This window comes from Misgurnus anguillicaudatus, chromosome 2 (assembly GCF_027580225.2).
Source record: "Misgurnus anguillicaudatus chromosome 2, ASM2758022v2, whole genome shotgun sequence".
NCBI lineage: Eukaryota > Metazoa > Chordata > Actinopteri > Cypriniformes > Cobitidae > Misgurnus > Misgurnus anguillicaudatus.
Genome location: NC_073338.2, coordinates 29,914,624 through 29,940,263, shown reverse-complemented (window position 1 = coordinate 29,940,263; position 25,640 = coordinate 29,914,624). Strand labels below are relative to the sequence as shown.

The 25,640-nt window shown below is 36.6% G+C and overlaps 1 protein-coding gene across 2 annotated transcripts; it reads left to right on the top strand.

The window, feature by feature from the left end:
• The first annotated feature begins 3,568 nt into the window (after nt 1-3,568).
• On the top strand, nt 3,569-6,300 carry amy2a (amylase alpha 2A). Of its 2 annotated transcripts, XM_073876486.1 has the most exons (10): nt 3,569-3,777; nt 3,874-4,020; nt 4,092-4,289; nt 4,396-4,626; nt 4,724-4,857; nt 4,933-5,055; nt 5,432-5,537; nt 5,598-5,713; nt 5,843-5,968; nt 6,056-6,300. In XM_073876486.1, the coding sequence occupies exons 1-10, from the start codon at nt 3,610-3,612 to the stop codon at nt 6,243-6,245; spliced, it is 1,539 nt and encodes a 512-aa protein (XP_073732587.1). In that variant the 5' UTR covers nt 3,569-3,609; the 3' UTR covers nt 6,246-6,300. The 2 variants fall into 2 exon arrangements, with proteins under 2 accessions (XP_073732587.1, XP_073732586.1); XM_073876485.1 differs by having other exon boundaries at nt 5,432-5,713.
• Nucleotides 6,301-25,640: the final 19,340 nt, after the last annotated feature.

Sequence of the window (25,640 nt, the reverse complement as noted above, 5' to 3'; positions counted from 1 at the left end):
GCACCAGCAAGGGTTTGTGCTGATGTATGAGGTGGAACTGCCGACCAGTAACACCAATATTTTGAATAACACAACAAACTCTTATGAGAAAATGTTAGATGAATGTGTATTTTATTTTGAGACAATAATTAATAAATTTCTTTGATTTTATGCTGTTCAACGTTGCTAAAAAGGCTGGGGTTGTTTCAACCAAAGATTAGCTCAAATATTGATAAACCTGACAAACCAAAAGCCCTATTTTACTTCTGTGTAAAATGTTTGGTGTAGCCTACGCAGAGTCAAGTTTTAGAATACTATGAAAAACCATATTTCCAGATTTCCTTTGCTCTTTTTAATCCCTTCCAAAAATTAACCAAAACCAGCTGAAGATGGTTGGCTGGCTTTAGCTGGTCTCCCAGCCTGGTTTTAGCAGGTGAAGTTTTAGAGAAGTTTGGCCACTTAACCAACTTAAAGCAGCTAAGACAAGCCAACCAGCTTAGCGAAGCTGGCCAAGCTTGCAGCAGGACCAGGCCGGTTTCATTTGGTGGGTCAGATGATGGTCCAGCAATATAATAGCTCGACCAGAAAAAAGTGCCCAAAACCAAATCACCCTGCTACATCAGCTAAACCAGATAAAATCAGACTGGGAGATCAACTAAAACCAGCCAACAGTAGGCTGTTTTTAGCTGTTTTTCCAGCAAGGATTTATCCTCTATGAAATGGAAACATAGTTTTAACTATCTAAGCGCATGGTCCAGACTAGAGCGCATGGCACCAGTGTACTTAGGGCTTGTCCGAATGCTTAACGACAGGAAAAATGGTTAGCGTGCCCGGTGCATAGTCTTAAAGAGTTGTCTTTATTCTTTTAATGAGTAAAGGGTGTATTTTGGGAGTAACATGAAAAAAACTAATAAAAGTCTCATCTCCCTTCTCCGTTAATAGCAGTTGCGTTCACGCCATGGTGGAATCCCTATTTTTATGAATGTATAAGTGGAAAAACTAAACAGAGGAAAAAGACAACCAGTTTAAGATTGATTTTAAAAATATTTGCATTGGTTTTTTTGTAATAAAAGTTTTGGTTTCTTTAAAGGGGCCATGGCACAAGACTTTTTTAAGATGTCAAATAAATCTTTGGTGTCCCCAGAGCACATATGTGAAGTTTAAGCTCAAGATACCATATAAATAATTTATTATAGCATGTTAAAATTGCCGCTTTGTAGGTGTGTGCAAAAATGTGCCGTTTTGGGTGTGTCTTTTAAAATGCAAACGAAATTCAAACACTGAACACAATGATGGTGGTTTGTTGCAATTAAAACTCATTTGTGCTTTTCTCTGCAATATTTGGCAGTGCTGTGATTGTATAGTGCAGATTAAGGGGTGGTATTATTATAATAAGACCTTCTTATGACATCATAAGGGGAGCCAAATTTTAAAAACCTATTTTTTCATCTGCTTGTAGAGAATGGTTTTCCAAAACTAAGTTACTGGGTTGATCTTTTTCACATTTTCTAGGTTAATAGAATCACTAGGGACCCAATAATAGCACTTAAACATGTAAAAGGTCGATTTTCATGCCATGGCCCCTTTAAAAGTCGTTAATTCAGTCATGGAGTAAGTAAAATCAGCAGGGTTTTAAATGCTAAAAAAGTATTGATACATGATCACTGTAATTTCAAAAAGTATTTTTACAAGAATATTTTACAAATATGCAAAAAAATAAGGGTTTTACTCTAAAAATATTTAATTTGTAACAAACAAGAGAATCTACGAATGTATCAAGAGCTGAAAAGCTTCAGCACCTGGGAAAGCGCTGTGTTTTGATATAAGTAGCTTATTTCTTAAAAAAGGTTCTCATCTCACATATCCAGAGGTACAAATTCATCATACAATACATATGGGGTAGCATTTCAAAATAACATTTCAAAATAAAGGCAATATTTGCACTTTTTAAAAGCAAAAAATTCAGCTTACCAGGCTACAGGTGAAGCAGCTCTTCTGCAGTTGATCTCAGCTTCATGCCTTCTAAAGTCCAGTACTGTAATTTGTCCGCATTCATGTCCAAGAGACACAATAACAATCTTTTACATTTTAACCCTTTACAGTATATATATATATGAAGAGTTTGCTTCCAAAATTAGATAACCTCCGTTTTTTAAATTTTTCAAAAAAACGTATTAAAACTGTGCATATCAGACTGCAGTTGGTTTGTTTTAATTGAAGCCTTCATAAATAATAAAATACAGCTAAGTAACACAATAAAACACTATAAAAACATGATAACATAATAATAAACATGTTTTGACAAAAATGTTAAAAACAAAGTTATATCGTTTTGGAACCAAACTCTTCATATATACAAAAAAAATCCATTGGTTAGTTAACAAATTTAGTGTAGGACATAAAAGTGAAACGGCGTCAGGCTGGAGCAAAAAGCACTTGCGTTGGGCCTGGCGCCAAGTGTATGAAAGGGCCCACTGAGTTTAGAGTTGATAACAAAATGCTATTTTAACCATTTCACAATGATATGTTATACCAACTAACTGTATTGTATATAAATGCAGAAGGCTAACTCTTGTACCAATCTTGACTTTTAACCCATGAGCTGAACTAGATCTGTGATCCTTAGCATAACTTTGTATTGCAATATTTGATCAAAATCTAAACACTTAAGAAGTATGTTGCTATGAGTTTGAGTATACACATGACTATGTCCCTTATTTAAGTGTGAGTACATATGTAATTATTGTATATATGTATATGTTTTTCTTTTGCTATGTTATTTGATATTTGTATCCTTGTTTTGTATTTATTTGAAAATAGAAAAAATACACATCACTATACTATTATACACTTTCTATCAAATGTTAGTGAAAATATTTTACATTATATTGTGAAATAGGACATGTCCCTGGAGAAGGATGTGTGGGGTACAATGAAAATGTTTAAATAAGCTACAACCGAGAAAAAACTACAACTACTACTACTACTACTACTATCTGGCAACAGTTTATTTATTGATTAGTTGTAGCAAGCCAAAATGAACAAGTGCATATTATCCCATGGGCTGAGGTTAAGGTTGGGGTCAAATATTTTCTGATAAAGCTCTGGCGTTTGTTGACAATCATGATAACCATTGAGGATGTGCACTGGAGGTGCTTTGGTATATTCTGGAATGTGCTACAGTACTACTTGTATATCATTTCACACCATAATGCAATACTATCTGAAAGTCAATGATTTATCTGCTCTTAAAATATTTCATTCATAATTTTAAAGTTTTAAGAGTGTAGTAACACCCTCACAAATGCATGCAACTGAACTTAAGAAAATGCACAAATAAGATAACTGTTAAATGTTTCAACATTTCATCTTTTCCAATGCATTGATGTTTATCAATACTGATATTATACTGTAAAGCAAATCATAACTCATATGTGTCATGTGCTCCAATAATGTGGTAGTTAAGAGATTTATGTAAGGCGTGTGAGAACATTACACATGTGCTTATCAGTTCATATGTAACTCTGTCAGAAACTTTCTGATGATTGGATATAGAAAACAGTTTCTCTGTATATATACCTGAACAACTTGATATTTACACTGTAGCTGATTTTTTGGAGCCGAGGAGAGATGAAGCTTCTGATCTTGGCAGCCTTGCTTGGGCTGAGCTTTGCTCAGTTCGACCCTAACACTAAAAATGGACGAACTTCCCTTGTCCACCTGTTTGAGTGGCGCTGGGCTGATATTGCTGCAGAATGTGAGCGATACCTTGCACCAAATGGCTTTGGTGGGGTTCAGGTGAGTATTTAATAGTATATCATTATTTTGATATTTTAAAGCGTTCCATGAATTGATATGATACGATTGAATGAAATATTGGCTTTCTATTTAAAGATCTCCCCTCCAAGTGAGAGCATTGTTGTTACAGACCCTTGGCATCCTTGGTGGCAGAGATATCAGCCAATCGGCTATAATCTGTGTTCCAGATCAGGAAATGAAGATGAGCTGAGAGATATGATCACTAGATGCAACAATGTTGGGGTAAATATGGCAACAAAAGATCTCCAAATATACAGAACTTGAATTGTAAGTTGTAATATTTGTTTTTAAAGGTGAACATCTATGTGGATGCTGTCATCAATCACATGTGTGGAGCGGGTGGTGGAGAGGGTACACACTCCAGCTGTGGTTCATATTTCAATGCTAACAAACAGGATTTCCCTTCAATTCCATTCTCAAACTGGGACTTCAATAACGGCAAATGCAAAACTGGCAGTGGAAACATTGAGAACTACCAGGATGTCGAACAGGTCAGAAATATTTGCGGTGCGACTGTTTTCTTAAACTTTAGCTCTGTCATGTATTTGTTTTTCCAAATACGTCTTTCATAACATTCCATAACCAAAACCATGCCAGGTCAGAAATTGTCGTCTGGTTGGTCTTCTGGATCTGGCTTTGGAAAAGGACTACGTGCGAAGTAAAGTGTCTGACTATATGAACAAGCTGATTGATATGGGTGTTGCTGGATTCAGAGTGGACGCCTGCAAGCACATGTGGCCCGGTGATCTTTCTGCTGTTTATGGAAGACTACATAATCTCAACACTAAATGGTTTCCCTCTGGCTCCAAACCTTTCATCTTCCAAGAGGTTATTTCATTCATATTACATGTCAGCTAATAGAATAACATCAATATAAAAGTGGCAAAGTCTTTACTATTGAGTTAAAATGTTTTTTGGCTATTAGGTTATTGATCTTGGCGGGGAGCCCATCACATCAAATCAGTATTATGGAATTGGAAGGGTCACCGAGTTCAAATATGGCGCAAACCTGGGCAATGTGATCCGCAAATGGAACAATCAAAAACTGTCCTATCTCAAGTAAGATTTTTATTAATAACAGAAATCAGACATAGAAAAGTTTCAACTCAATATGTAACTATTTTTGTATACCAGGAACTGGGGTGAGGGTTGGGGTATGATGCCTTCTGATAAAGCCCTGGTATTTATTGACAACCATGATAACCAGAGAGGACATGGAGCAGGAGGTGCATCTATCGTCACGTTCTGGGATTCAAGGTACAGCTTAACTTCAGTATAAACATACTTAAAACTTTAAGTCTTTAGAATACAGTATATATGAAGAGTTTCGTTGCAAAACGAGATAAATCCATTTTTTAACATTTTTGTCAAAACAGGTTTACTATTATGTTATCATGTTATTATTTTGTTTTATGGTGCTACTTAGCTGTATTTTTAACTTATGAAGGTTTAAATCAAAACAAACCAAAAGCAGTTGAATTGAAATTAATTGGAATGCACAACCAAAAAATGAGATTTCTGAACAATTTAAAAAACGGAGTTATCTCGTTTTGCAACGAAACTCTTCATATCACAAAAATACTTAAACTGGGTTTTCACAGGTGTGGTCACATATTGTATTTGTTTCGTTTAGACTTTACAAAATGGCCGTAGGCCTGATGTTGGCTCACCCATATGGAGTTACAAGAGTGATGTCCAGCTACCGCTGGGACCGCAACATTGTCAATGGACAGGATAAAGGATGTGCTAAATTCTCTTTTGAAATCAGATCCAAAGAAGTAACACTGTGTACGGATAAAAATGACTGGATAGGACCTCCCAGCTACAGTAATGGAGCCACCAAGCCAGTTCCCATCAATCCAGACTCTACTTGTGGAGATAACTGGGTTTGTGAACACAGGTGGCGACAAATCAGGCGAGTCCCAACACTTTCATTGTAAAGATGGTTTATGCATGCATGTACTTACATAATCCACAATTTATGATCAGCTATCGGTGTATAGTTAGACCTGAGAAATGACCAAAACGCACATTTTCTCCACAGAAACATGGTGATCTTCCGTAATGTTGTTAATGGACAGCCATTGTCTAACTGGTGGGACAACAACAATAATCAGATTGCTTTCAGCCGTGGCAGTCGTGGGTTCATCGTCATCAACAATGATAGTTGGTAAGAACTTTTTGTGAGAGAAAATTTCGGTTTGAATCGCATTGCGAGAAACATAGCATGATGCGTAACGTTCACTCTGTACTTTAGGGATCTGGACGCGACCCTGAACACTGGCATGCCAGCAGGCACCTACTGTGATGTCATCTCTGGTCAGAAGGAGGGAAGCAGATGCACTGGGAAACAAGTCCAGGTTGGAGGAGATGGACGGGCTTACTTTAAAATCAGTAACATGGAGGAGGATCCATTTATTGCATTCCATGCTGATTCAAAACTGTAAAAAGTTAGACATAGAAAGATACAATAAATAAAAGAGTCATGCATAATAAAACAAAGGTGTTTTAGACTTGAATGTAAACACTGTTGTTAAACACTATTCTATAAGTATAACTACAGTAAAAACTTGATAATAGGAGATGTATTACAGTGCAGCTATGTTTAGAAAAGTCACTGTAATGAAAGCAAAATGTGAAATTTCAGTTTTCCTTACAATTTTTTTTTTTACATATTTTCTACATATTTTAATAAATTATAAAGTCCAGAATTCTAACATGTGCCAAACAGTCAAGAGATGGCAATTCACAAAATAAAAACACTACCTGCTTTATTTAGGCCACATTTGTTGATTCATTTTACATGTTTCATCTAAGAAGTCATGTAAAATGCTTTTATTTCTAAGTGCACTCAATAATGAATTAACTACTTTAATAAATCATAAATGCATTGCCTTATTTTAATTTATAGCAATTACATTATATATTAAATTGATATAGTTTTTTAATATTAACATATATATATATATATATATATATATATATATATATATATATACATACATATATATATATATATATATATATATATATATATATATATATATTTAATTTTACATTTTATTTATCATTATCAAACACTGTGTTTTTTCACTTATTTACCCCATATTGATTTACATTTACAATGAAAGCCTGTGAGCATGTGTGGAAGCGCACCAGCACCACCATGAGACAGCAAGACTATTTTAGAGGCAGCATAACAAATCCAGTTTCCTGAGAATATAACCAGACTATAATCCGCATCGGTCTCTGATTGTGCAACTTTAAACTTTAAAATCAGTCTGGATATGACTTCAACAAACATCAATGCAAGTCTACAATAAGAAAGTTAATGAACAATGATTAGTGTCTGGATAGTGATGATACACACTTGTGTAAATACTCATTCATTTGACATCTGTGTGTGTTTTAGACGAGCAATCAAGTATTTGTTGTGAGATGATGGAATTATCATTGATCTTTACAAATTGAGTCCAGTGAGCTAGTGTTTCTCTGATGTTAACCCAAAACTGCTTGATGAATACAACACAAAGCACATTAGTCTGGAGTCTGTTGAAATTCCCAGTTGAAAATGTCGATTGCTTTAGTAAAGTGTGGAATCGACAATTATTTATAAACGGGGCATATTGTGATCTATTATAAAAGTCGAGCAGAACTGATAGTGTAGTGCATATTTTGATAATGTAATCTGGCATTGCAGCATGAAGAAAATATTCAGAGAGCGTTCCCAAAAAGACTTGGAAAACATTTTAGGATAATAATAGTTTTTAGGAAAAAGAGGCTTATTTTCTGATTTGATACTGTATAGAGGTAGGCTGATGTAAATGTAAATGAGGGGAGGATACTAAGAGAGGAGCTAAAGTATGTGCTGGAGGATGGAAAGTTATCCACAGAAGTACAGATGGAATCAATTTTATGATCTGGTTTCACAGTAGTCAGCGGGAAACTTCTTCTCATGGGTGCAAGCCGAAAGACAAGTCGTTCTGTTTCCCCTGTCTCTCTTCTCCTGTCTAAGAATGTGTTCACTATTGCCCTCGATGATGAAATATAAAGTGCTTATTGTTATCTTACTAAAGAATTATTTCGGTAAAGATTCCCCTTAACGGTAACACTTTACTTGAAGGGGTGTTCATAAGACTGACATGACACCTTTATAATTCGTGTCATGAACATGAAGGAGATTTTATGCACGTTTATGACAACTGTCTTTAAGTGTCATTTGTTCAATTATGTCATTTTTAATGGAAAGATGACATAAACCAGTACATCATAACTTGTCATGACAATTTGACATTACCAAGACAACATAACTTGTCATTAATTTAAGTGCCACCACTGAAGATGCTCGGTCTCCTCTGTTCTTACGCCTAGACCGTGGAACATCTAAGCATCTGATTGGACAACCTCAATGATCTAGCCGGAGTCATTAAGTGTTAATACTATTTGTTAATAAACATACACGTCAAAAGATTATATTTAACTTTATGTATGTGCAAAATTCATAAAAAAACTGACAACTAACAGAAGCTGTTCTTCCTCACACAGAGGGTCCTGAAATTTTCTGACATACTGTAGAAGAAAAAAATGTACAAAAAAATTTAATTAATTAAATGTGTAATTGCTATGGAACATGTTTTGTCACATTTGTCTAAGACGATGGCATGTTTGTCCTGTGGCAGCTACCGTAGCTTCACCAGCACTTTGAAAGGGAGGAGTGAGTGGTGGACTGACGCGTTGGTTGCAATTCACAATCTCACCCCTAGATGCTGCTAAAAATCTACACAGTGGACCTTTAAAGGGGACATATAAATCTGAGTTTTTCCATGTTTAAGGGCTATAATTGTGTCCCCAGTGATTCTTTCAACCTAAAAAATGTGAAACAGATCAACCCAGTAACTTAGTTTTGATAAACCATTCTATGCAAGTATGTGAAAAAATAGGTCTTTTTTTTATGAATATCATCAAGTATAAAACACATTTTTGTTCAATGCCACATGAACATGAGGTATTACTCACACATTGTTCACAAGTTATCGGAAAAGAAAATAGAAAAAGAAAAAAAATACAAAAAATTTAGTATTTTTAAAATATTATGTGTTTTCTGAGCTTTTTTGTTCTTAACTTTTTCCAAAGGGGTACTGTATAATTTGAAATCATTTATAAAATGTGACAGGTTTGGTTTACAAAGGGCCCATTTTGTTTTGTGTATATGATATTTTCCTAATACAATAAATAGCTGTATAATATATTGTTCATTACTTTCCAAATTATCTCTCTCAAAATAAAAAAACACGTGAAAAAATAGGTCATTAAAAATTTGGCCACCCTTGTGATGTCAGAAGGGGATAATTCCACCCCATAATCTGCACTATCCAACCACAGCACTGCCATTTAGTGCAGAGATCAGCTCATTTACATGTTAAAGGACACCCAAAACTGCACATTTTTCCTCAACACCTATAAAGTAGCAATGTTAACATGCTATAATAAATTATCCATGTAGTATTTTGGGCTAAAACTTCACATATAAACTCTGGGGACAGCAAAGACTTATTTGACATCTTAAAAAGTCATATGAAATGTCCCCTTTAAACAGTTTATTATGCTAACAGATTGTGGAAAATATACATTTTGAACTAAAAAGGTAGAACTTTACAAAATATTTACTAAATATATCGACTGTGAATGTTAAAAGTTTAAAAGGTGTTGACAGTTTTCCTAATCTTTCTACTTTGATAACTTTCAAATAGGGGAGAGCGGGGTAAGTTGTCACACGGGTAAGTTGTCACACTGTTAATAACTCCAACACTAGAGGCTCTATCTCAAAAATCAAATAGCCACTTTATGTGACTTCTTCTTCTATAGTCAACTTCCTGTTCACATGTGGTCAAGATCACTGTAATCTGAGGTTAGCACAATTTTCTTATTTTTCTGCTTAAAAAGTAAAAAAAAATCACTTTACATTTTATGCAATACAACTTTGTTAGGTGTGAATGTTTAAAATGATTATTTTGCACAAAATAGAGGAGACCGTAAAGTGTCTTTTGATACTTTAGCTAAAGTGATATAATGAGCTATACTTGAGATTTAGACAACATTAGCACACAAGTAAGTATGGGGCAAGTTGTCTCAATGACTTTGGGGCAAGTCGTCACATCTGACAACTTGCCCCTGTACAAACAAACACATCGAACATGCTCAGAAAACATGATATAGAAAAGAATAAGCCTCAATCTAGCAAAAAGCTGTTTCAAAAGAAAGGGAAGCAGAAATCTGGACCTATGAAAAACAAGGCAGCTAAAAGAAGAAAAATCATGCAAGAGTCATCATCAGATGATGAAGAGTGCTTCTGCCTCGTCTGTGTAGAGCCATTTTCAAAGAGTCGTCCAAAGGAGACCTGGGTAAAATGTGTAAAATGCAACAATTGGGCCCATGATGCTTGCACCTCAGGCCAGGCAATTTATGTGTGTCAGAATTGTGATTCTGGAGATGAGTCCTATTAGTCATACAGGGCATCTGTTTTGTTCAGAGGTTAAACATGTTAAGTTAAGCAAGTTATCTGCAGCGTTCCATTCAGTTATCTGGTTTTATGTGAAAGCCATAGAACATTTGAACCAAAGTTCAAAGTAAAGTGGTCTTGCCACTTAATTGAAATGTGCATTATTTGGATTGAAATAATTGTTTTTCCAGATTCTCCAGGCACGGATGTTTATATTTCCAGTTTGGTTTGAGTTTAAAAATTAAAATCAATTTTCACAATTAAGTAGTTGTGTTCTTATTTTTAGATAATCTAGTGTGACAACTTACCCGCCCTAGTGTGACAACTTACCCTCCGATGGGGCAAATTGTCACAAGTGCACAGTCACTATTCAACGGTCTACAACTCTGTAATGAGATAAGATATAAAGATGTTATGAATACAACATATGTGCCCAAGACTTCCTTCTTTCATTTGGTATGAGATTTATACCATTTTGATGTATGGTGCTCAGTAAATGTTAGACAGTGTGAAAAGTGTGACAACATACCCCGCTCTCCCCTACATTGATTATATTAATATGATATTATATTATATTCTTTAGCTGGCACAAATACCATTAGCCTATTGAAATTGTAACCGAGTCATGACTAAAATGAAAAAAAAAGAAGGTTAACTGAAATACAAGCAACTCAACTTCTTTCAATAGCCTACAAATGTTACTATCCTCCTGGGCCCGTTGTCCAATTTGTTACAGGCCAAGAAAACTTCTGTTGTCATAAATGCTTAAAAAAATGAAGGCTGTAAACTTCCATGTATGCTCTTTAATATTTTGTTGTAAATATTTTCATAATGCTTCTCAAATATGTAAAGAATTCAGGTAAATATGATGTCTGTCAGATGACTGAGATGTCCTAACAAACCTGAAAAAGCTGTTTATATTATTCACCAGGGAATTGGATTTTTTAACTTAGTTAAAAGTGAGACTCCCAAATGTGTAAACCCAGTGCACACATGGATATTTAAAATTGTAAAGAAATGCCTCGCTTCAAGTGGAAAGGGTGAGAACAGAAGCTGACCAGATGATTCAGTGCCTGTGGATTTTTATTTGTTTTGATCATGGATACAGTTCACAGTATGCTCAAAATTTTGCCTTTTTTCATCCAACTTTCTGTGTTCATCTGGCTCCGTTCTGCTAAAGGACGCTGCCATAACAGTAGCCAAGAGAGGTTCTGAATTAGTGGCACCAGAATTCAATCTGCTGCATTCTGTTACCAAAAAAAGAGAATTGCTTGGTGCAGACAACATGACATACTTTTCCATTTATATTCTCTATAGACAGCATGGTTAGATTTTCATATAAATATCTTTTCACTGGCCTTCAGTTTCAAATAGTTTTGATTTCTTTTTAATTTGTATCTTTTTCTCTTGTCCTTTACTGAAATTAGCTTCTTTTGATCTAAAAAAAGACTAGTTCACTAAAAAATCCATGAAACGTGTTATTAGTAAACTGTATATTTGACTAATTATAACATTGAAATGGTGGCCTTGGACCTACATTAAAGGACCAATTCAACCCAGCAATGTCATTATTTATGTCACATGTCATTCCAAACATCTATGAATTTATTTTTGGGGGATCTGCGAGTTGGCTTGTGAATTTGTTCAGTTTGAATTGTGAACGAATGATTCCTTCACACATCCATAGTTGCTATTGGCCTGAACTCTCTTGAAGCACAGATCTCCAGATTATTTATATAAAGCTATCATACTACATTGCTTTAGTCTCCTCATTATAACTGCATTGAAAAAATAACAACCACAAAATGTAAGTGTTTACTTTGGAACAAGTTGTGATAAAGTGATGACAGAAATTTCATTCCACTTCTTAAAGGTGAATGTCAGTTTGAGGTCAGGGTCAGTCAGAGGCATGGGACTGCCACCATATGCTCATTCTAGATAACATATGTCGTGTTCACAGCCACAACCTTTGTGCGTGTGTGTGCTTCTGTCTGCTTGTTTGTGTGTGTAAAAGTGAGAGTCTGAAACAGAAAAGATGAAGCTTTAAAATCCAGGAAGTTAACTTTGAAACAAAGCCATAAAAATTTGATGGCAGCTCTTGCAGAATAGAATTAGGAGACACGGGGATGTGAGAAGGAGGTACAGTTGGCTAAAGAGCTTGTCTTGGCTCTGCGGTCAGACAGGGATTCCAAGCCACACAAAAAAGCATAAAACTTTTCACTTACTGAAGATCTTACTGAAGAGAAAGAATAAGAGAGACAATACATTGATGATGCAAGGAGCATTTGAAACGCCGTAGTTGAAAATGTCACATGGGGGGGCTTTTTAATGATCACTGTACCAACTCTTTCCACTAGGGGACACTCCACCCAATAAAATGTGATACAGCAATAGGTAAACAGAATTCCTTGGACTGCTTTTCAAGAATTATAATGCTTTGTTATTTTTACATCAGACGATGCAAGATCCTGTTATCTTTCTCCAGGAGGATAAGGAAAAAACCTCAAACTCATTTCCCCACTGACTCATCTGGAAATGGTCACTACATTTTGTTAACTCAACAAACTTTAAGACTTGCCAGGTCCTCGGGTGGTGTTTCCCAGTGTGTGCCAAGCACTCTTTAGCTTGGCACCAGAGGGCAGGGCTGTAACCTGTCCACAGATCCATTTGCATGTCTTCGCTGACACACTGAACCACACGCACCCCTGACATTTTGCCTTTTCATGACTGCAGGGTTCCCAGGCATATTTAAGACTTCAAAACTGAACCAACCACATCTTCGTCGAGGCATTCATTGACTCGTTGCCATTTTTTAGCCCGTCGCAGAGATTTCGATACTATATAAGTACAGCCTTCCATCCAAGACGGTCATTAAACAAGTGTGGCATACATTTGAAGCGAGCTTGACAAAGCCACAAGACTGCAATATGGTTTCGCGGTTTCATGCTACTAACTGAATGTTGGCTACTTTGTGACATCATGCCACCAATTACAGTGCTTTGATTGTAGGTTTTAGAAAAAGCATGTGTAGCAGAAAACGCAGGACATTTATCAGATCTACTTGAAAGCATTTTCTGAAAAGCTCTCTGTCCCTGCGAAGAATAACCCTTTGGGTAGTTTATTTGCGCTGTTCTAAATCACAAAAGTACGATTTAATATTTTTACTTGGCTTCATACAAACGTTCTTATGTCATGTAAACATCTGCTTTTCTGTTTAACCTCTGAAATTTATTGGAAACAAATAAAGAAAGCTGCAGTCACTGGAGCAGTACCCTTTCAAAAATACACTTTTGTGCATATTAGAGGTACATATTGGTACTTCAAAGATACACATTGGCACTTCAAAAGTACATATATGTACATAAAACGTATATTAGGACCTTTTCAAAGCGTACTTCCCCAGTGACAGCTTTACCTTTATATCTGAAAGTGCCGTAATTCCAAAAAGAGACCCATCTAAAGGTTAAAAAAACTCTGGTGTCTATGGAAACAATGACACTCCGTATGGGAAAATCTGATTTCACTTGAAGGAATGTGCTTTCCCACTTTTAACAGCTTCCAGATATGCCATATAAGCTTTTGCTCCCTGTCAAAGTTTTTAAATGTATAGCATTTGTTTTATCCGAGCTTTGTCTTATCTTACACATGTCAGCAAATTGTTGGCATCTGTGTGCAGAATAAAAATGAGCTTGCTGTGTGCATGTGGTTGGTCACATTATCTCAGTCATTCTCTTTGACTTTTTGTTTTTGATACCTGTATTTTCCACTGGTCGATGTGATAGGGCCACCGAACAAAAACTAATTTTCTGCCCAAATGCTTAACAGGATGGAACAGATCATTGGAAAGATTGTTTTGGGGAAAATAATCCGTTATTATCAATGGTCAGCTGGGCAAATAAAAAATTGTAGCAAAATATGTGACAATGACTCAAAGTGTTGATGGAATTGGTGCTCTGTGGATCACCGGGAATTCAAAATGGAACTATAGCTTTGACCGCATTGGTATGTGTATAAAGACCAACGGAAAACCCGTGTGATTTTTTTCCAACTCTTCCAACACGCCACTGGGAGAAGATGCATAAAGAAGGGGGGAGCTGATGAATCAGGCAGGATTCCAAAAGATCTCCTGTTTTACGGACACGACAGAGGAGCACCTCCATCACACTAGTATTTGGAGATCTACATCTCACAGGTTGATGTGTGCTTTTCTCAGCCGCAGCTGCATCATTTGTCTCAGTCACAACATCTATTATCTGATTAGATCCTTGGATCTTCTCTCATAGGTTAAAATCAATCCAGTTGTGTTCGTGAAATGCCATAAGTGTTTTGTTCAGATCACTGTCACGGAAACAAATATCAAACATTCCTTAGTGATTGTTTTTTTTTTTTTTTTTTTTGCTGATGGACATTCTTATTTCCCAGATGACCAGTCACTGTTCCTTACGTTTTCCTTCGCTAAAACTGATATGATTGCGGTGCTGCTAATCAAGTGCATGTGTTTTTCCGAATCCTTGGCCAGAGCCGCTTCTTTGCTCTGCGGCTTGGGTTTACAGCAATAATTGGAAAGAAAATCAAAGCAATATGTTCTTAATTGATGTTCTCTGGTAGAGAGAGAAAGTGACATCTTTCAGTTTTTGTATCGGTGTCAGATACAGAGATCAAACAGGCATCTTTTCACATTCCTACATGTATTAGCTAAGTGTAAACAGATGTCAGATAGCAGTGAAACGATGGCTCACACAAAAAATAATAGTACCTTTTTAAAAAATCATTTACATAAAGATTCAAGGAATGTGTCAAGGAAGTTTGGAGCATACATATATTTTCAAAAGTTTGCATCAACATCAATTAAATATGAAATTAAGCATATTTAGCCTTGCTGTCCGAGGGGAGGGGTCCTAGTTCGGAATATTAGTGTGAACCCAGAGTACTCCCCTATCCTTAAAGAGTAACTAAACCCTAAACCAACTTTTTTAGTTAATGATCTGTAAGAATGATGCTTTATTGGTGCTGTTTAGTTAATTTTTTTGACATTTGGATATAAAGTGTTTCAATACTAATATATGGTGTAAAAACGTATAAGTACTGCCCTCTTCAGGTTGAACGGTGGCTACTGCAGTTGAATTTTCCTATTGGATGTTGGGTCCAAAAAATACTTCGTGACGTAAGCAGGTTCAAGCTCACCACACCCTTGTTACGATCTCACCACACTTGGTACAAGCTTAGCTCGTCCCCTCTATCTCCGTTGGGATCTGCCCACTTTTATTGCATTTTTCAAATATTGCAAGTGGGTGGAGTCAGGCTCTGACCTGGGGTTTAGTTACGCTTTAAAGGCAGGGTTCATGATCTCTGAAAGCCAATGTTGATATTTAAAATCACCTAAACAAACACGCCCCTACCCCAATAGAATCTGGACCTTCTGTTGATAGACCCGCCCACACATATGCAACCCAGGCAACAATAGAGACAGAGCGCAGCGCGTCACAACCTGAAAACCACGCCCACCGGGGGGGAAAGCAATCCGACAGCCTCCATTGACTTTGTATTGCAAAAGGCCGCCTCCTTGTCATTTCTGGCTTATAACAAAAAACTGAATAATGCCTAAAAGCTGCTTTGGGACAATATGTACAGCTAACAAGCCAAAGAACACAGAAATAAGTTTTTATAAGCTGTCAAGCCGTAAAACCCAGTCTTTAAGGAGAATAAAGTGGATCGCCGATTACGTTTCCCCCTATTGGACGCAGTTTTACTAATAGGAGTACTATGAAAAGTTGCCTGTTTCCATTTCTGTGTCTAAATGCTCGTTTTTTGAAGTCGACAGCTTATAAAAAATTATTTATTTATTTTTTTGGCGTGTTAGATGTACACCTTGTCACACAGCAGCTTTTAGGTATTATTCTGTTTTTAAGTTTAATCTGTAAATAAGTTTTTATAAGCCGTCGACCCCAAAAAACGAGCGTTTAAAGACACAAAAATGGATACAGGCAACTTTTTTATAGTACTTCTATTAGTAGAACTGCGTCCACTATGGGGAAACGTAGTCGGCGATCCACTTTATTATCCTTAAAGACTGGGTTTTACGGCTCGACAGCTTATAAAAACGTATTTCTGGGTTCTTTGGCTTGTTAGCTGTACATATTGTCACACAGCAGCTTTTAGGCATTATTCAGTTTTTTGTTATAAGCCAGAAATGACAAGGAGGCGGCTTCTCGCAATACAAACTCAATGGAGACGGTTGGATTGATTTCCCCCCCGGTGGGCGTGGTTTTCAAATTTGCATAACGGCGCTCTGTCTCTATGTCGGTTAATAGACACGCCCCTTATACTGCCGATTGGCTACAAGTGTGTTGGTAGTCGGCCCGACTCTCTTTTCCAAAGCGTTTTTTAAATATCATGCACTTCGCCTTTAACTGGCATAGATACTCTATACCAGCTGAGAGTGAGGCGATGGGGTGGAGGAGGGATGCTGCAAAAAAATGGTCACAGGACAGAGCTAAGGGATGGAGATGCTGCTACCCAGTCTCATGAGGTAGTCACGTAATTTTTTTATTCTTTTTTCGTGATATTATCACAAATTTCCAAGTTTTTTCGTGATCATATAAAGAATTCCTGTTTTCGTGTGATTATCACGTATTGGTTACTCAACTGCTTTTTCCTATTTTTAAACCATTGTCACTTCGGTTAGGGTTAGATTTGGGGCTTGCATTAGAATGTCACTTTATATATTGTTTTATACTAATATTTTTTTTATATGTCGCCTGGGATTAGGGTTACAGTTGGGTTTGGGTAGGGATGTAATTTTATGTAAATGTAACCCTAAACAGAAGCGACAATGTTAAATAAAATAGTAACCAATACGTGATAATCACACGAAAACAGGAAATGTTATACGATCATGAAAAACATGCAGAAATTTGTGATAATATCACGAAAAAAGAATAAAAAAATTACGTGACTATATAACGAAATGTCATGAGATTGGGCTGGATATAGAGACGTCTGTGCACTTATTGGTTGATTACATGACCATTCCCCTCCCTAACTTAATTAAATAAACTTCATTTAAGCAAATCTCTAACTAATGTATTATAGGTATAGGTTTTAGAAATTATAGTAAGAAAATTCGAAATGTTATAATTGTTCAGTGGTAAAGTCTAAATATGTGCAGTACACTACAGTTCATTTTCTGAGGAAATGGATTATTTACTGTAACATTGGATGATGCTCATTTTTGGACATTCCTGTTTAGTCTAAATGACCCAGAAGTTGATCATGTGATGTTTAATAGTAGCCCTAGTCTGTCTAAGGGTGTTTACTTGGTCCTTTAATTTTATTGCCAAAGATTTGACTGTGTTTTTGTTTCAAACATTTCCACTTCTTTCATTGCAATTTTAAGCAGTCTGTTTTATATTAATCAGCTAACCAAACAGATAAAACCAAATGAAGATAATATAAACTGTGGTTTATTCAGGCTCAAGACACATTTGTGGTCTTCATAGTCATTTGCAAAGAACTTCCCAAACGTGAACCTTCATTCACCTCAGCCAGTGGCTTTTCTGTCTGTCTGCACCTATGAGATGGACGTGGCCAATGCTAATAGATGTAGAACGATCTATCTGCTGTAGTCATAGATGTCAGTGGCTTGACACCATTGTAGTCAAAGCTATTTAAACATGTGTGTGTGTGATCATTTCCAAATGAATAGCCCTGGGAACATGCACTGCTGTAAATAATGTGGAGACTCACTGCGAACACATGGCCGTAATTACACAAATCACACTGATTTATACTAAACCCTTTTTTTCTATTGAACATTTTGTCATGCCTTTCGCTTCTCATCGCTTCAACATGCAAGATTTATGCTACAGTTGTTTGTACACTATAGTGCTACAAATAAAAAAATGCAGTACTGCTAAACGTTTTTGAAAGGCAATATAGTCAAAACAAAATGCTGAAAGAACGCTGAATAATGAAGGACTAGATAAAAGCTCAGAAAAGGCTAATAAATATTAAGAAAATACATTAAATCACAGGGCTACTCCCTACTAGACCAATATGATAACATTTCAACCATGCAACTTATAGTTTCTTATTTTGAATTAAAACTATTGGTTTCTGCATGTATCCGTGTGAGAAAACAGGTAGTAACAAATATTTAAACAACGAATACAAAAATCTATACGTTTCAGATACAGGTTGTAATAAATTCATGATGTTATTTAGTTGCCAGTGCAAGAATTATTTTCTACAATTTTTTAAAGTAACATTTTTAATGGAAACTTAATAGACACAGATTTGTCCTCATTTTGAAAAATACATTCAAGTTCATTTAAATTTACAAAAAAAAAAACAATATGATATAACAAATTTAACCACTCTTAAATTTTTAAAAAATATGGGATTGTATAAAAAGGGGAAATATCATGAACGTTTAAAGGCACACAAGGCAAGTCTGAGTATTATTTCTCTACTAGCTCCCCCTAGTGTCTGGGAGTAAATGCGTTCTATATCTGAGACTATACGAGACTGAAGGACACCGGGTCGGATACAGCGAACTTGCAAGTGGGGTATTCTTCCTACAGACGGTAGGGGCGGGCGAGAGAGTCTTCATTCGTCATGTAATGAGTCATTTAACCATATACCGACTTACGAAGATGATTTATTAACATAAAAATACTGCCTTGGGTCCCTTTAAGTGCTATAATTGGGTCCCCAGTGCGTCTATCAACCTAGAAAATGTGAAAAAGATCAACCCAGTAACTTAGTTTTTGACTCCCCTTGTGGTGTCAGAAGGGGTAATACCGCCCCTTACCCCTCGTTCAGACACCCAGCGACGTTATCGCTGTGTGTCTTTGTCTCTTTCAATGAGGCGTTTCTAAATCTGCTTGTCATAAACAAATGAGTACCATCCACGCCAGTAACTGACGAGAGAAGGATGACGTGAACTCCACTGCTTTGTTCTCATTGGTAGTCGCTCCCGAAAGTCGCTCGACATTTGCATAAAGTTAAACTTTCTCGCGTCGCTGGACACGCCCATACGGTCCCAACGGTCACTTTCGCTCGTGTCGCCGGAAGTCGCCAGGTTTCCATTGAAATGAATGAGATTGCGTCGCTCTGCTACTGCTTATCGTTGGCTGTCTGAATGGGGCGTAAATCTGCACTATCCAACTTCGGCACTGCCATTTAATACACAGATCAACTCATTTGCATTTAAAAGGACACACCCAATTAGCACATTTTTGGTCACACCTACACTGTGGCAATTTTAACATGCTATAATAAATTATCTATACGATATTTTGAGCTAAAACTTCACATACAGACTCTAAGGACACCAAAGATTCATTTTACATTTTAAAAAAGTCTTGTGAAATGTCCCCTTTAAGCTGCTGTGTGCAGATAATGTTGCTCTTCAGCCAATAAAAACATCCTCAGACTAAAGCACATTCCAGAGTCTTGTGGTTAAGCCACTCATCCATAACCTACCGCATGGTTTTACTGTAAGTTCTGCCTGCGTCACTGCAACAGTTTGAGGCTGATATCAGATAACAGTTAGTCTTACTGCATTAACCATTTTGATCACCTTTAAAGGACATTTTATGCAAAATCTACTTTTACGAGGTGCCAGGACATGTGTGTTGGCAGTGTGTGATCACAACCACCCTACGAATTAGTCACTTATTTTTTTGTCTTATTAGACATGCTGTTTTGATTCTCTTGTAAATGTGATGTCACACTAACAAAGCCTCACCCATGACCCCCTACTGACTGTCATGCATTAGTTTCCGCTCTCACTGAGTTGTCTGTCATATCTCAACAGTGAGATACTATTGTCTCAGACTGTATTTACAGGACTCAGATATATTTTTACTGAAAGCGCTTACTGTCTTTTTTGGTAAGGGAGTGAGGAGCAGTAGCAAATTTGCATTTAAAGGTGCACACACAAAAAAGCATGTTTTTACTCCCACCCAAAAGGAGCTTTAGAAGTGAATCTCCAGCATTTGAACATTTCAGTATTTTACCAGAGGCTGGATTGCTCAGAGGATAAGTGCACCCTGGCTATTTAAGCACAATGTCCACCAAGTTATTCTGCTTCATCTTTTGTCATGTTTTGCTGCCTTGTCATTATCCATGACATTTCCCATAAGAAGAATAGCAGGAAAACTGAAATCAAAATCAAATAGTTTTTTTAAACTGAAGATTCACAGATGCAGTCTGGGCACAAAAGAGACTTATATTACATCTTATAAAAATGGGCATAATAGGTACCTTTTGAAGGGGACATTTCACAAGACTTTTTAAATAAATAAATCTTTGGTTTCTCCAGAGTATACAGTATGTGATAGGGCTGTGTAAAAAATCGCCTGCGATTCTCATGCGTGTTTCATCAGTAAAGCTTGTTCCTTGATTAATAGTAAATCGCCATCAGCTGCTTTCAGATGGAGCGGCATTTACTACACAGAGCTGTACTGTACTTCACAAAGAAGCTAGCCAAAATCGCGTTCATGATCGAGGAAAATCGACTCAGATAATCTATGCGATTTTGCCTAGCTTCTCTGTGAACTACGGCTGCGTCCGAAATCTCAAGGCAGTGACTCATTGCCTCGCTGCCTCATGAGGAAATTACATTTTTTGAGGCATGAAGGCAGCTCAGAGAAAGACTTTCGGACACACTTCAAAGGCAGCGTGTTTGAAATATAAACAGAGTGCGCCTTTGTGATAACTAATCACATATTTGAAAACTACAATACTAATTTCTCACTAGAAATGCAATTAAAAGGTGTAAAAATTGAAAATCTACCTTTATTTACACTAAATTTGTGCTCCAGTCGCTTCCTTGCCATTTTATTTTTTCGAACTCAACCAGGCTCGACCAATCACATTGGAAGTAAACCTAACATCAAATTCGGACATGCCTTGATGCCTTCCTGCCTTGGAAAGCTGCCTCAGAAGGCAGCAATTTAAAGTTTTCGGACGCAGCCTACGTTTCTGTGTAGTAAATGCCGCTCCATCTGAAAGCAGCTGATGGCGATTTACTTCTAATCATGGAACGCGGCTTTACTGATGACACGCGCATGAGAACCGCAGGCGATTTCTTGCACAGCCCTAATATGTGAAGTTTTAGCTCAAACTACTATATAGATAGTTTATTATAGCACATTAAAATTACCACTTTGTATGTGTGAGCAAAAATGTGCAAAATGAGCTGAACTTTGCACTTAACGGCACTGCCGTGGTTTGATAGTGCAGGTAAAGGGGTGCCATTATTATAATAAGATCACGTTCTGACATCACAAGGGGAGCCAAATTATAATGACCTATTTTTTCACATGCTTGCAGAGAATGGTTTCTCAAAACTAAGTTACTAGGTTGTTCTTTATCGCATTTTACTAGGTTGATAAAAGCACTGGGGACCCAATTATAGCCCACAAAATTTCAGATTTTCACGATATATCCTCAGGATGCCATAATGCTACCACCAGCAGTGCAGCAACAGAGTAAAATTCTGGTTTTGTTTCAAACCTCTAAGCCTATCATCAAGCCAAGACAGAAGTCAACAACAAAGCCACAAAAGTCAAGTTGTAATGATAATTTGGAAAACAGAAGCTTTGAGGTCAAGATCTAAATGACATATAGCCTATGGCAGCAAAGCAGACCAAAACCAGAATATAATGTCCATGGGGCAAGAGTAAAAATTGACTCATGTCTCAAAACTTCTGGAGCCAAACCTATAAATGTATGGCTTTGAAGAGAAAACAGAAAATGTTTGGCATGAGAGCCTGCTTTTTAGGTTAAATCTGAACTATAAGTTAAACTAGCCGATCAAATTGAAAGGCTCTATAAAACAGATGAAAAATTGAAGTATGTCAACGTACAATGTTTCAAATGCTTAATATAGAATAATTATACAATGCATGGATGTTTGTGCATTGACTGCTTCATTTATAGAAGGTTTGTAAAAACAAAATATAAACATGTGGATGCTGAAAATTGTATGTTATTTGTAAAAAAAACTGTATAGACATTTGTAGCAGCTGCTTTGTGTGTTTTACAATGTTTTTGCTTGCTCCAGCAAGGGGTCGGCATATGTTTGTGGTTGTGTTGTATTGTGTTGTAAGACAAAACTTTGGGGGAAAGTAGAAACAACTAGGCAAAAAGTTAAAACTCTTTAGCAAACTTTAATTAGTGAAGGCTTGGTACTTTGTAGATATATTAACCATTTGAAAACCAGATGAATGCTGACTGCATAAAGTGTTGTTTTGAACCTCCAGCTGCTTTACAAGCAGTCGTTTAAGTATATTGTGCTTCATGTTTAAATTGAAAATTCACGCATTTGGGTCTTTTCCATTTACTTACAGTTTAGTCAAAATAAGTCATTTTCTCCACACACAACCTATTTTGTCAATATAATTTAGTGTTGGAAACTTAGTAATGTATTTCTGCTCTCGCATGCATAACACCCCTGTCTCATCTGCAATTAAACAGCTTGTAATTTGCTGCATTTTGAAGAAAGATACACTACGAATCCATTTCTTTTATCACTTGCTTTTATTGTTTCTCTCTGCATTCCAAAAATCAATGTGCAGTTATTAAGGGCTAACACATGATGTTGGTAAATGTGTTCTGAATTTCGATCACAATTATTTTGCTGTCAATTATGCCACTAAAATTTTAATGTGGAGAAGCTTTAAAATTTATAATGACTGCAGCATTATATGCATGCCACCTGTTTATCAGTTAAAGCATTCAATGACTTAAAAAAAAATCCTCTGCCCCACAGAAATCCCATAAGACACTTTTAAAAACTTTCCTTGTCTCTGGAAAGAATTCCAGCTTGAAGCAGTGGCGGATGCAGAACGTGACATATGGGTGGGCATGGATTAAGTCCGGGTGGGCCTGAATCTATGGGTGTCACTTTTGAATAAGAAACTATAACAAGTCTATAAAATTCGTCAAAACTTCAGAACACTAATTTAAACAGCATACACACACACCCGAACTGCACGTCACATTTTTGACATTATTGATACTGCAACGTGACATTTATTAAGCCTTTTTGGTAAAAAAAATATTGGGCTCTCATAGCCTACAAAAAAGAACATGCACACAGTGACAGGAAATATAAATGAACCCAAAAAACCCTTATACTTTTTTAAATAACCTATTAAAGTGTTTAAATAAATACGGCTACTAAATGCTTAAAATGAAGCTTCTAACATCATATTCTCTTCATGCAAATCACTAAAAATATATTTTCGTTCTCACATATTTAAGTTAACTTACTAAATAAAGAAAGAAAAAGGGAATTGCTAGAATAATGTTAGACTCTGGGGTTAAACGAAATGACAAATAAATAAACATTTAATATATATGAGAAATAGCAGAGCGTGCTACACTGGTGGTCAAACACTGGTGCTCTTTGGACGTTAAGAGGCAATAAATATACACAAATCCAAGGCACTCGAGTGAGAAAAATATTAAAAAGCCTTTAATACACTGGGCTACATACAAAATTAAAAGGTAGATCTACGCGTTTCGGCTTACGCCGTGTATCCTGATGAAGGCGTAAGCCGAAACGCGTAGATCTACCTTTTAATTTTGTATGTAGCCCAGTGTATTAAAGGCTTTTTAATATTTTTCTCACTCGAGTGCCTTGGATTTGTGTACATTTAAAACATTTAATATACTTTTTGATGAGCACAAGAGCAAGCCTACTCGTGAAGAGCGGAGCCGAGGAGCGCGCATATCAGACGTGAACGAAAGGAATAATGGATTTAATGCTTTCACTTCATTTTCTGACAGTTTCACTTGTTAGTGAGGATAGTAATGGCTAACAAGATGACGCCGAATTACATACAACATAATTACCTAACTAAATCTGAGAGAATGCAAACACATTACAATATTTTTTCCTCCGCCCGACGGCCAAGGCGCATCATTTGTTTTAGCCCGACAGGAATTCGCCATAGCCCGTAATGGACGTCGGGCAAGCGATTTTGCGAGGTTTGTTTTGTAGAAAGACTTTCTTTAAAGTGAATTTCGTTTTGTATAAATTGTATCTTAATATTAATCAATGTTTGATCAAACAATTGCCTCGATTTAATAAATAAGAAGCAAACCAAGAACGTCTGTGGTGTGGATTGAAGTGAACCCACTATATTTCCGCAGCCTACGTCTTTCTGCTTTAATGCATTTCTTAAATTAATGTCTCAATTACACAGTAGGCTTATAGGTTGTTATGAGAGGCTATTTGTTGTTTAAAAGCAATAGGCTATATTGTATAAAGTGTAGCAATAAACGTGGCGTGACTTATAGTGCTGCTATATCGCTATATCAAACAACATCACTACGATCAGATGTTTTCTTTCTATTTTTTACCCCGCTGTCATATTTGTTGTGTGTTAATGTTATTGAGAGGAAAGCGCGCAGCACATATTTATAACGTGTTGTTATTCAAAATACGTTTTCTACTTGCTTGCAAAAAAAGTTCTCAAAGTGATCATGGCTGAAAGCTGCTCGGGAATATTTCATTATAACGCAATATTCAACTGCTTTAATAGTTTTTAAATAGTTATCAGGCTTACTTATAATTTTACTGTTTTTAACATAACATGCAATAGATAAATTACACCACATAAAGTAGTATACATGTCTAACTATACAGAGTAGTATTTTTACATTTCTGATTGGGCGGGCCAGCTTTCAATCTGGGCGGGCCCAGGCCCGCCCAGGCCCGCCCATAGCTCCGCGCCTGGCTTGAAGTCTCATCTGCAGCTCTCATTCATGCTGATAGTATCTTTTACCACATTTTGAGGAATTTAAAATGTGCCACTTCAGGCTAACACTTTACACAGGCAAGAACGTTTTAACAAGTTTGCACATTTGCACCTGAGTAAAACTCTAATGTACCTGCAACTGCAATCACGGTTTCGATTAAGCTATTCAGTATCTTAACAGCCACATATGCAAGTTTTTGTTAAAAAAAGATACATAAATGACATAGTCATTACCTAGTTAATGTAAGTAACTGATAAGGGACTAGACAGTAAGAGACAGTATTTCAGTGCAATAATAATCATCACCATTAGTAAATCAAGTTGTGCAAATAATCCTTATCAATAGTCAAGCCAGGATGCAGGATGATAATCCAGGGCATGATGTGACTCTCTCCTCCAGTAAACTGGTGTCCATCCCCATCTCAAAAATGCAAAATCCCGACGCGAAGGTACACCTAGATCTGAGTTTTAAGGGACAAGTTTAAAACTTTTGAAGCCCGCATCAAAAAATGGGTGTGTCTTTCCAGGGCTGCCGACTTTCCCGTGTTAATTTCTTTTTCCTCGCG

Coding starts and splice junctions, on each gene's coding strand:
- amy2a (XM_073876485.1), top strand. CDS start 3,610: ATGAAGCTTCTGATCTTGGCAGCCTTGCTTGGGCTGAGCTTTGCTCAG. Junction 4,021..4,091: donor CTAGATGCAACAATGTTGGG/GTAAATATGGCA, acceptor TTGTTTTTAAAG/GTGAACATCTATGTGGATGC. Junction 5,969..6,055: donor GTCATCAACAATGATAGTTG/GTAAGAACTTTT, acceptor TCTGTACTTTAG/GGATCTGGACGCGACCCTGA.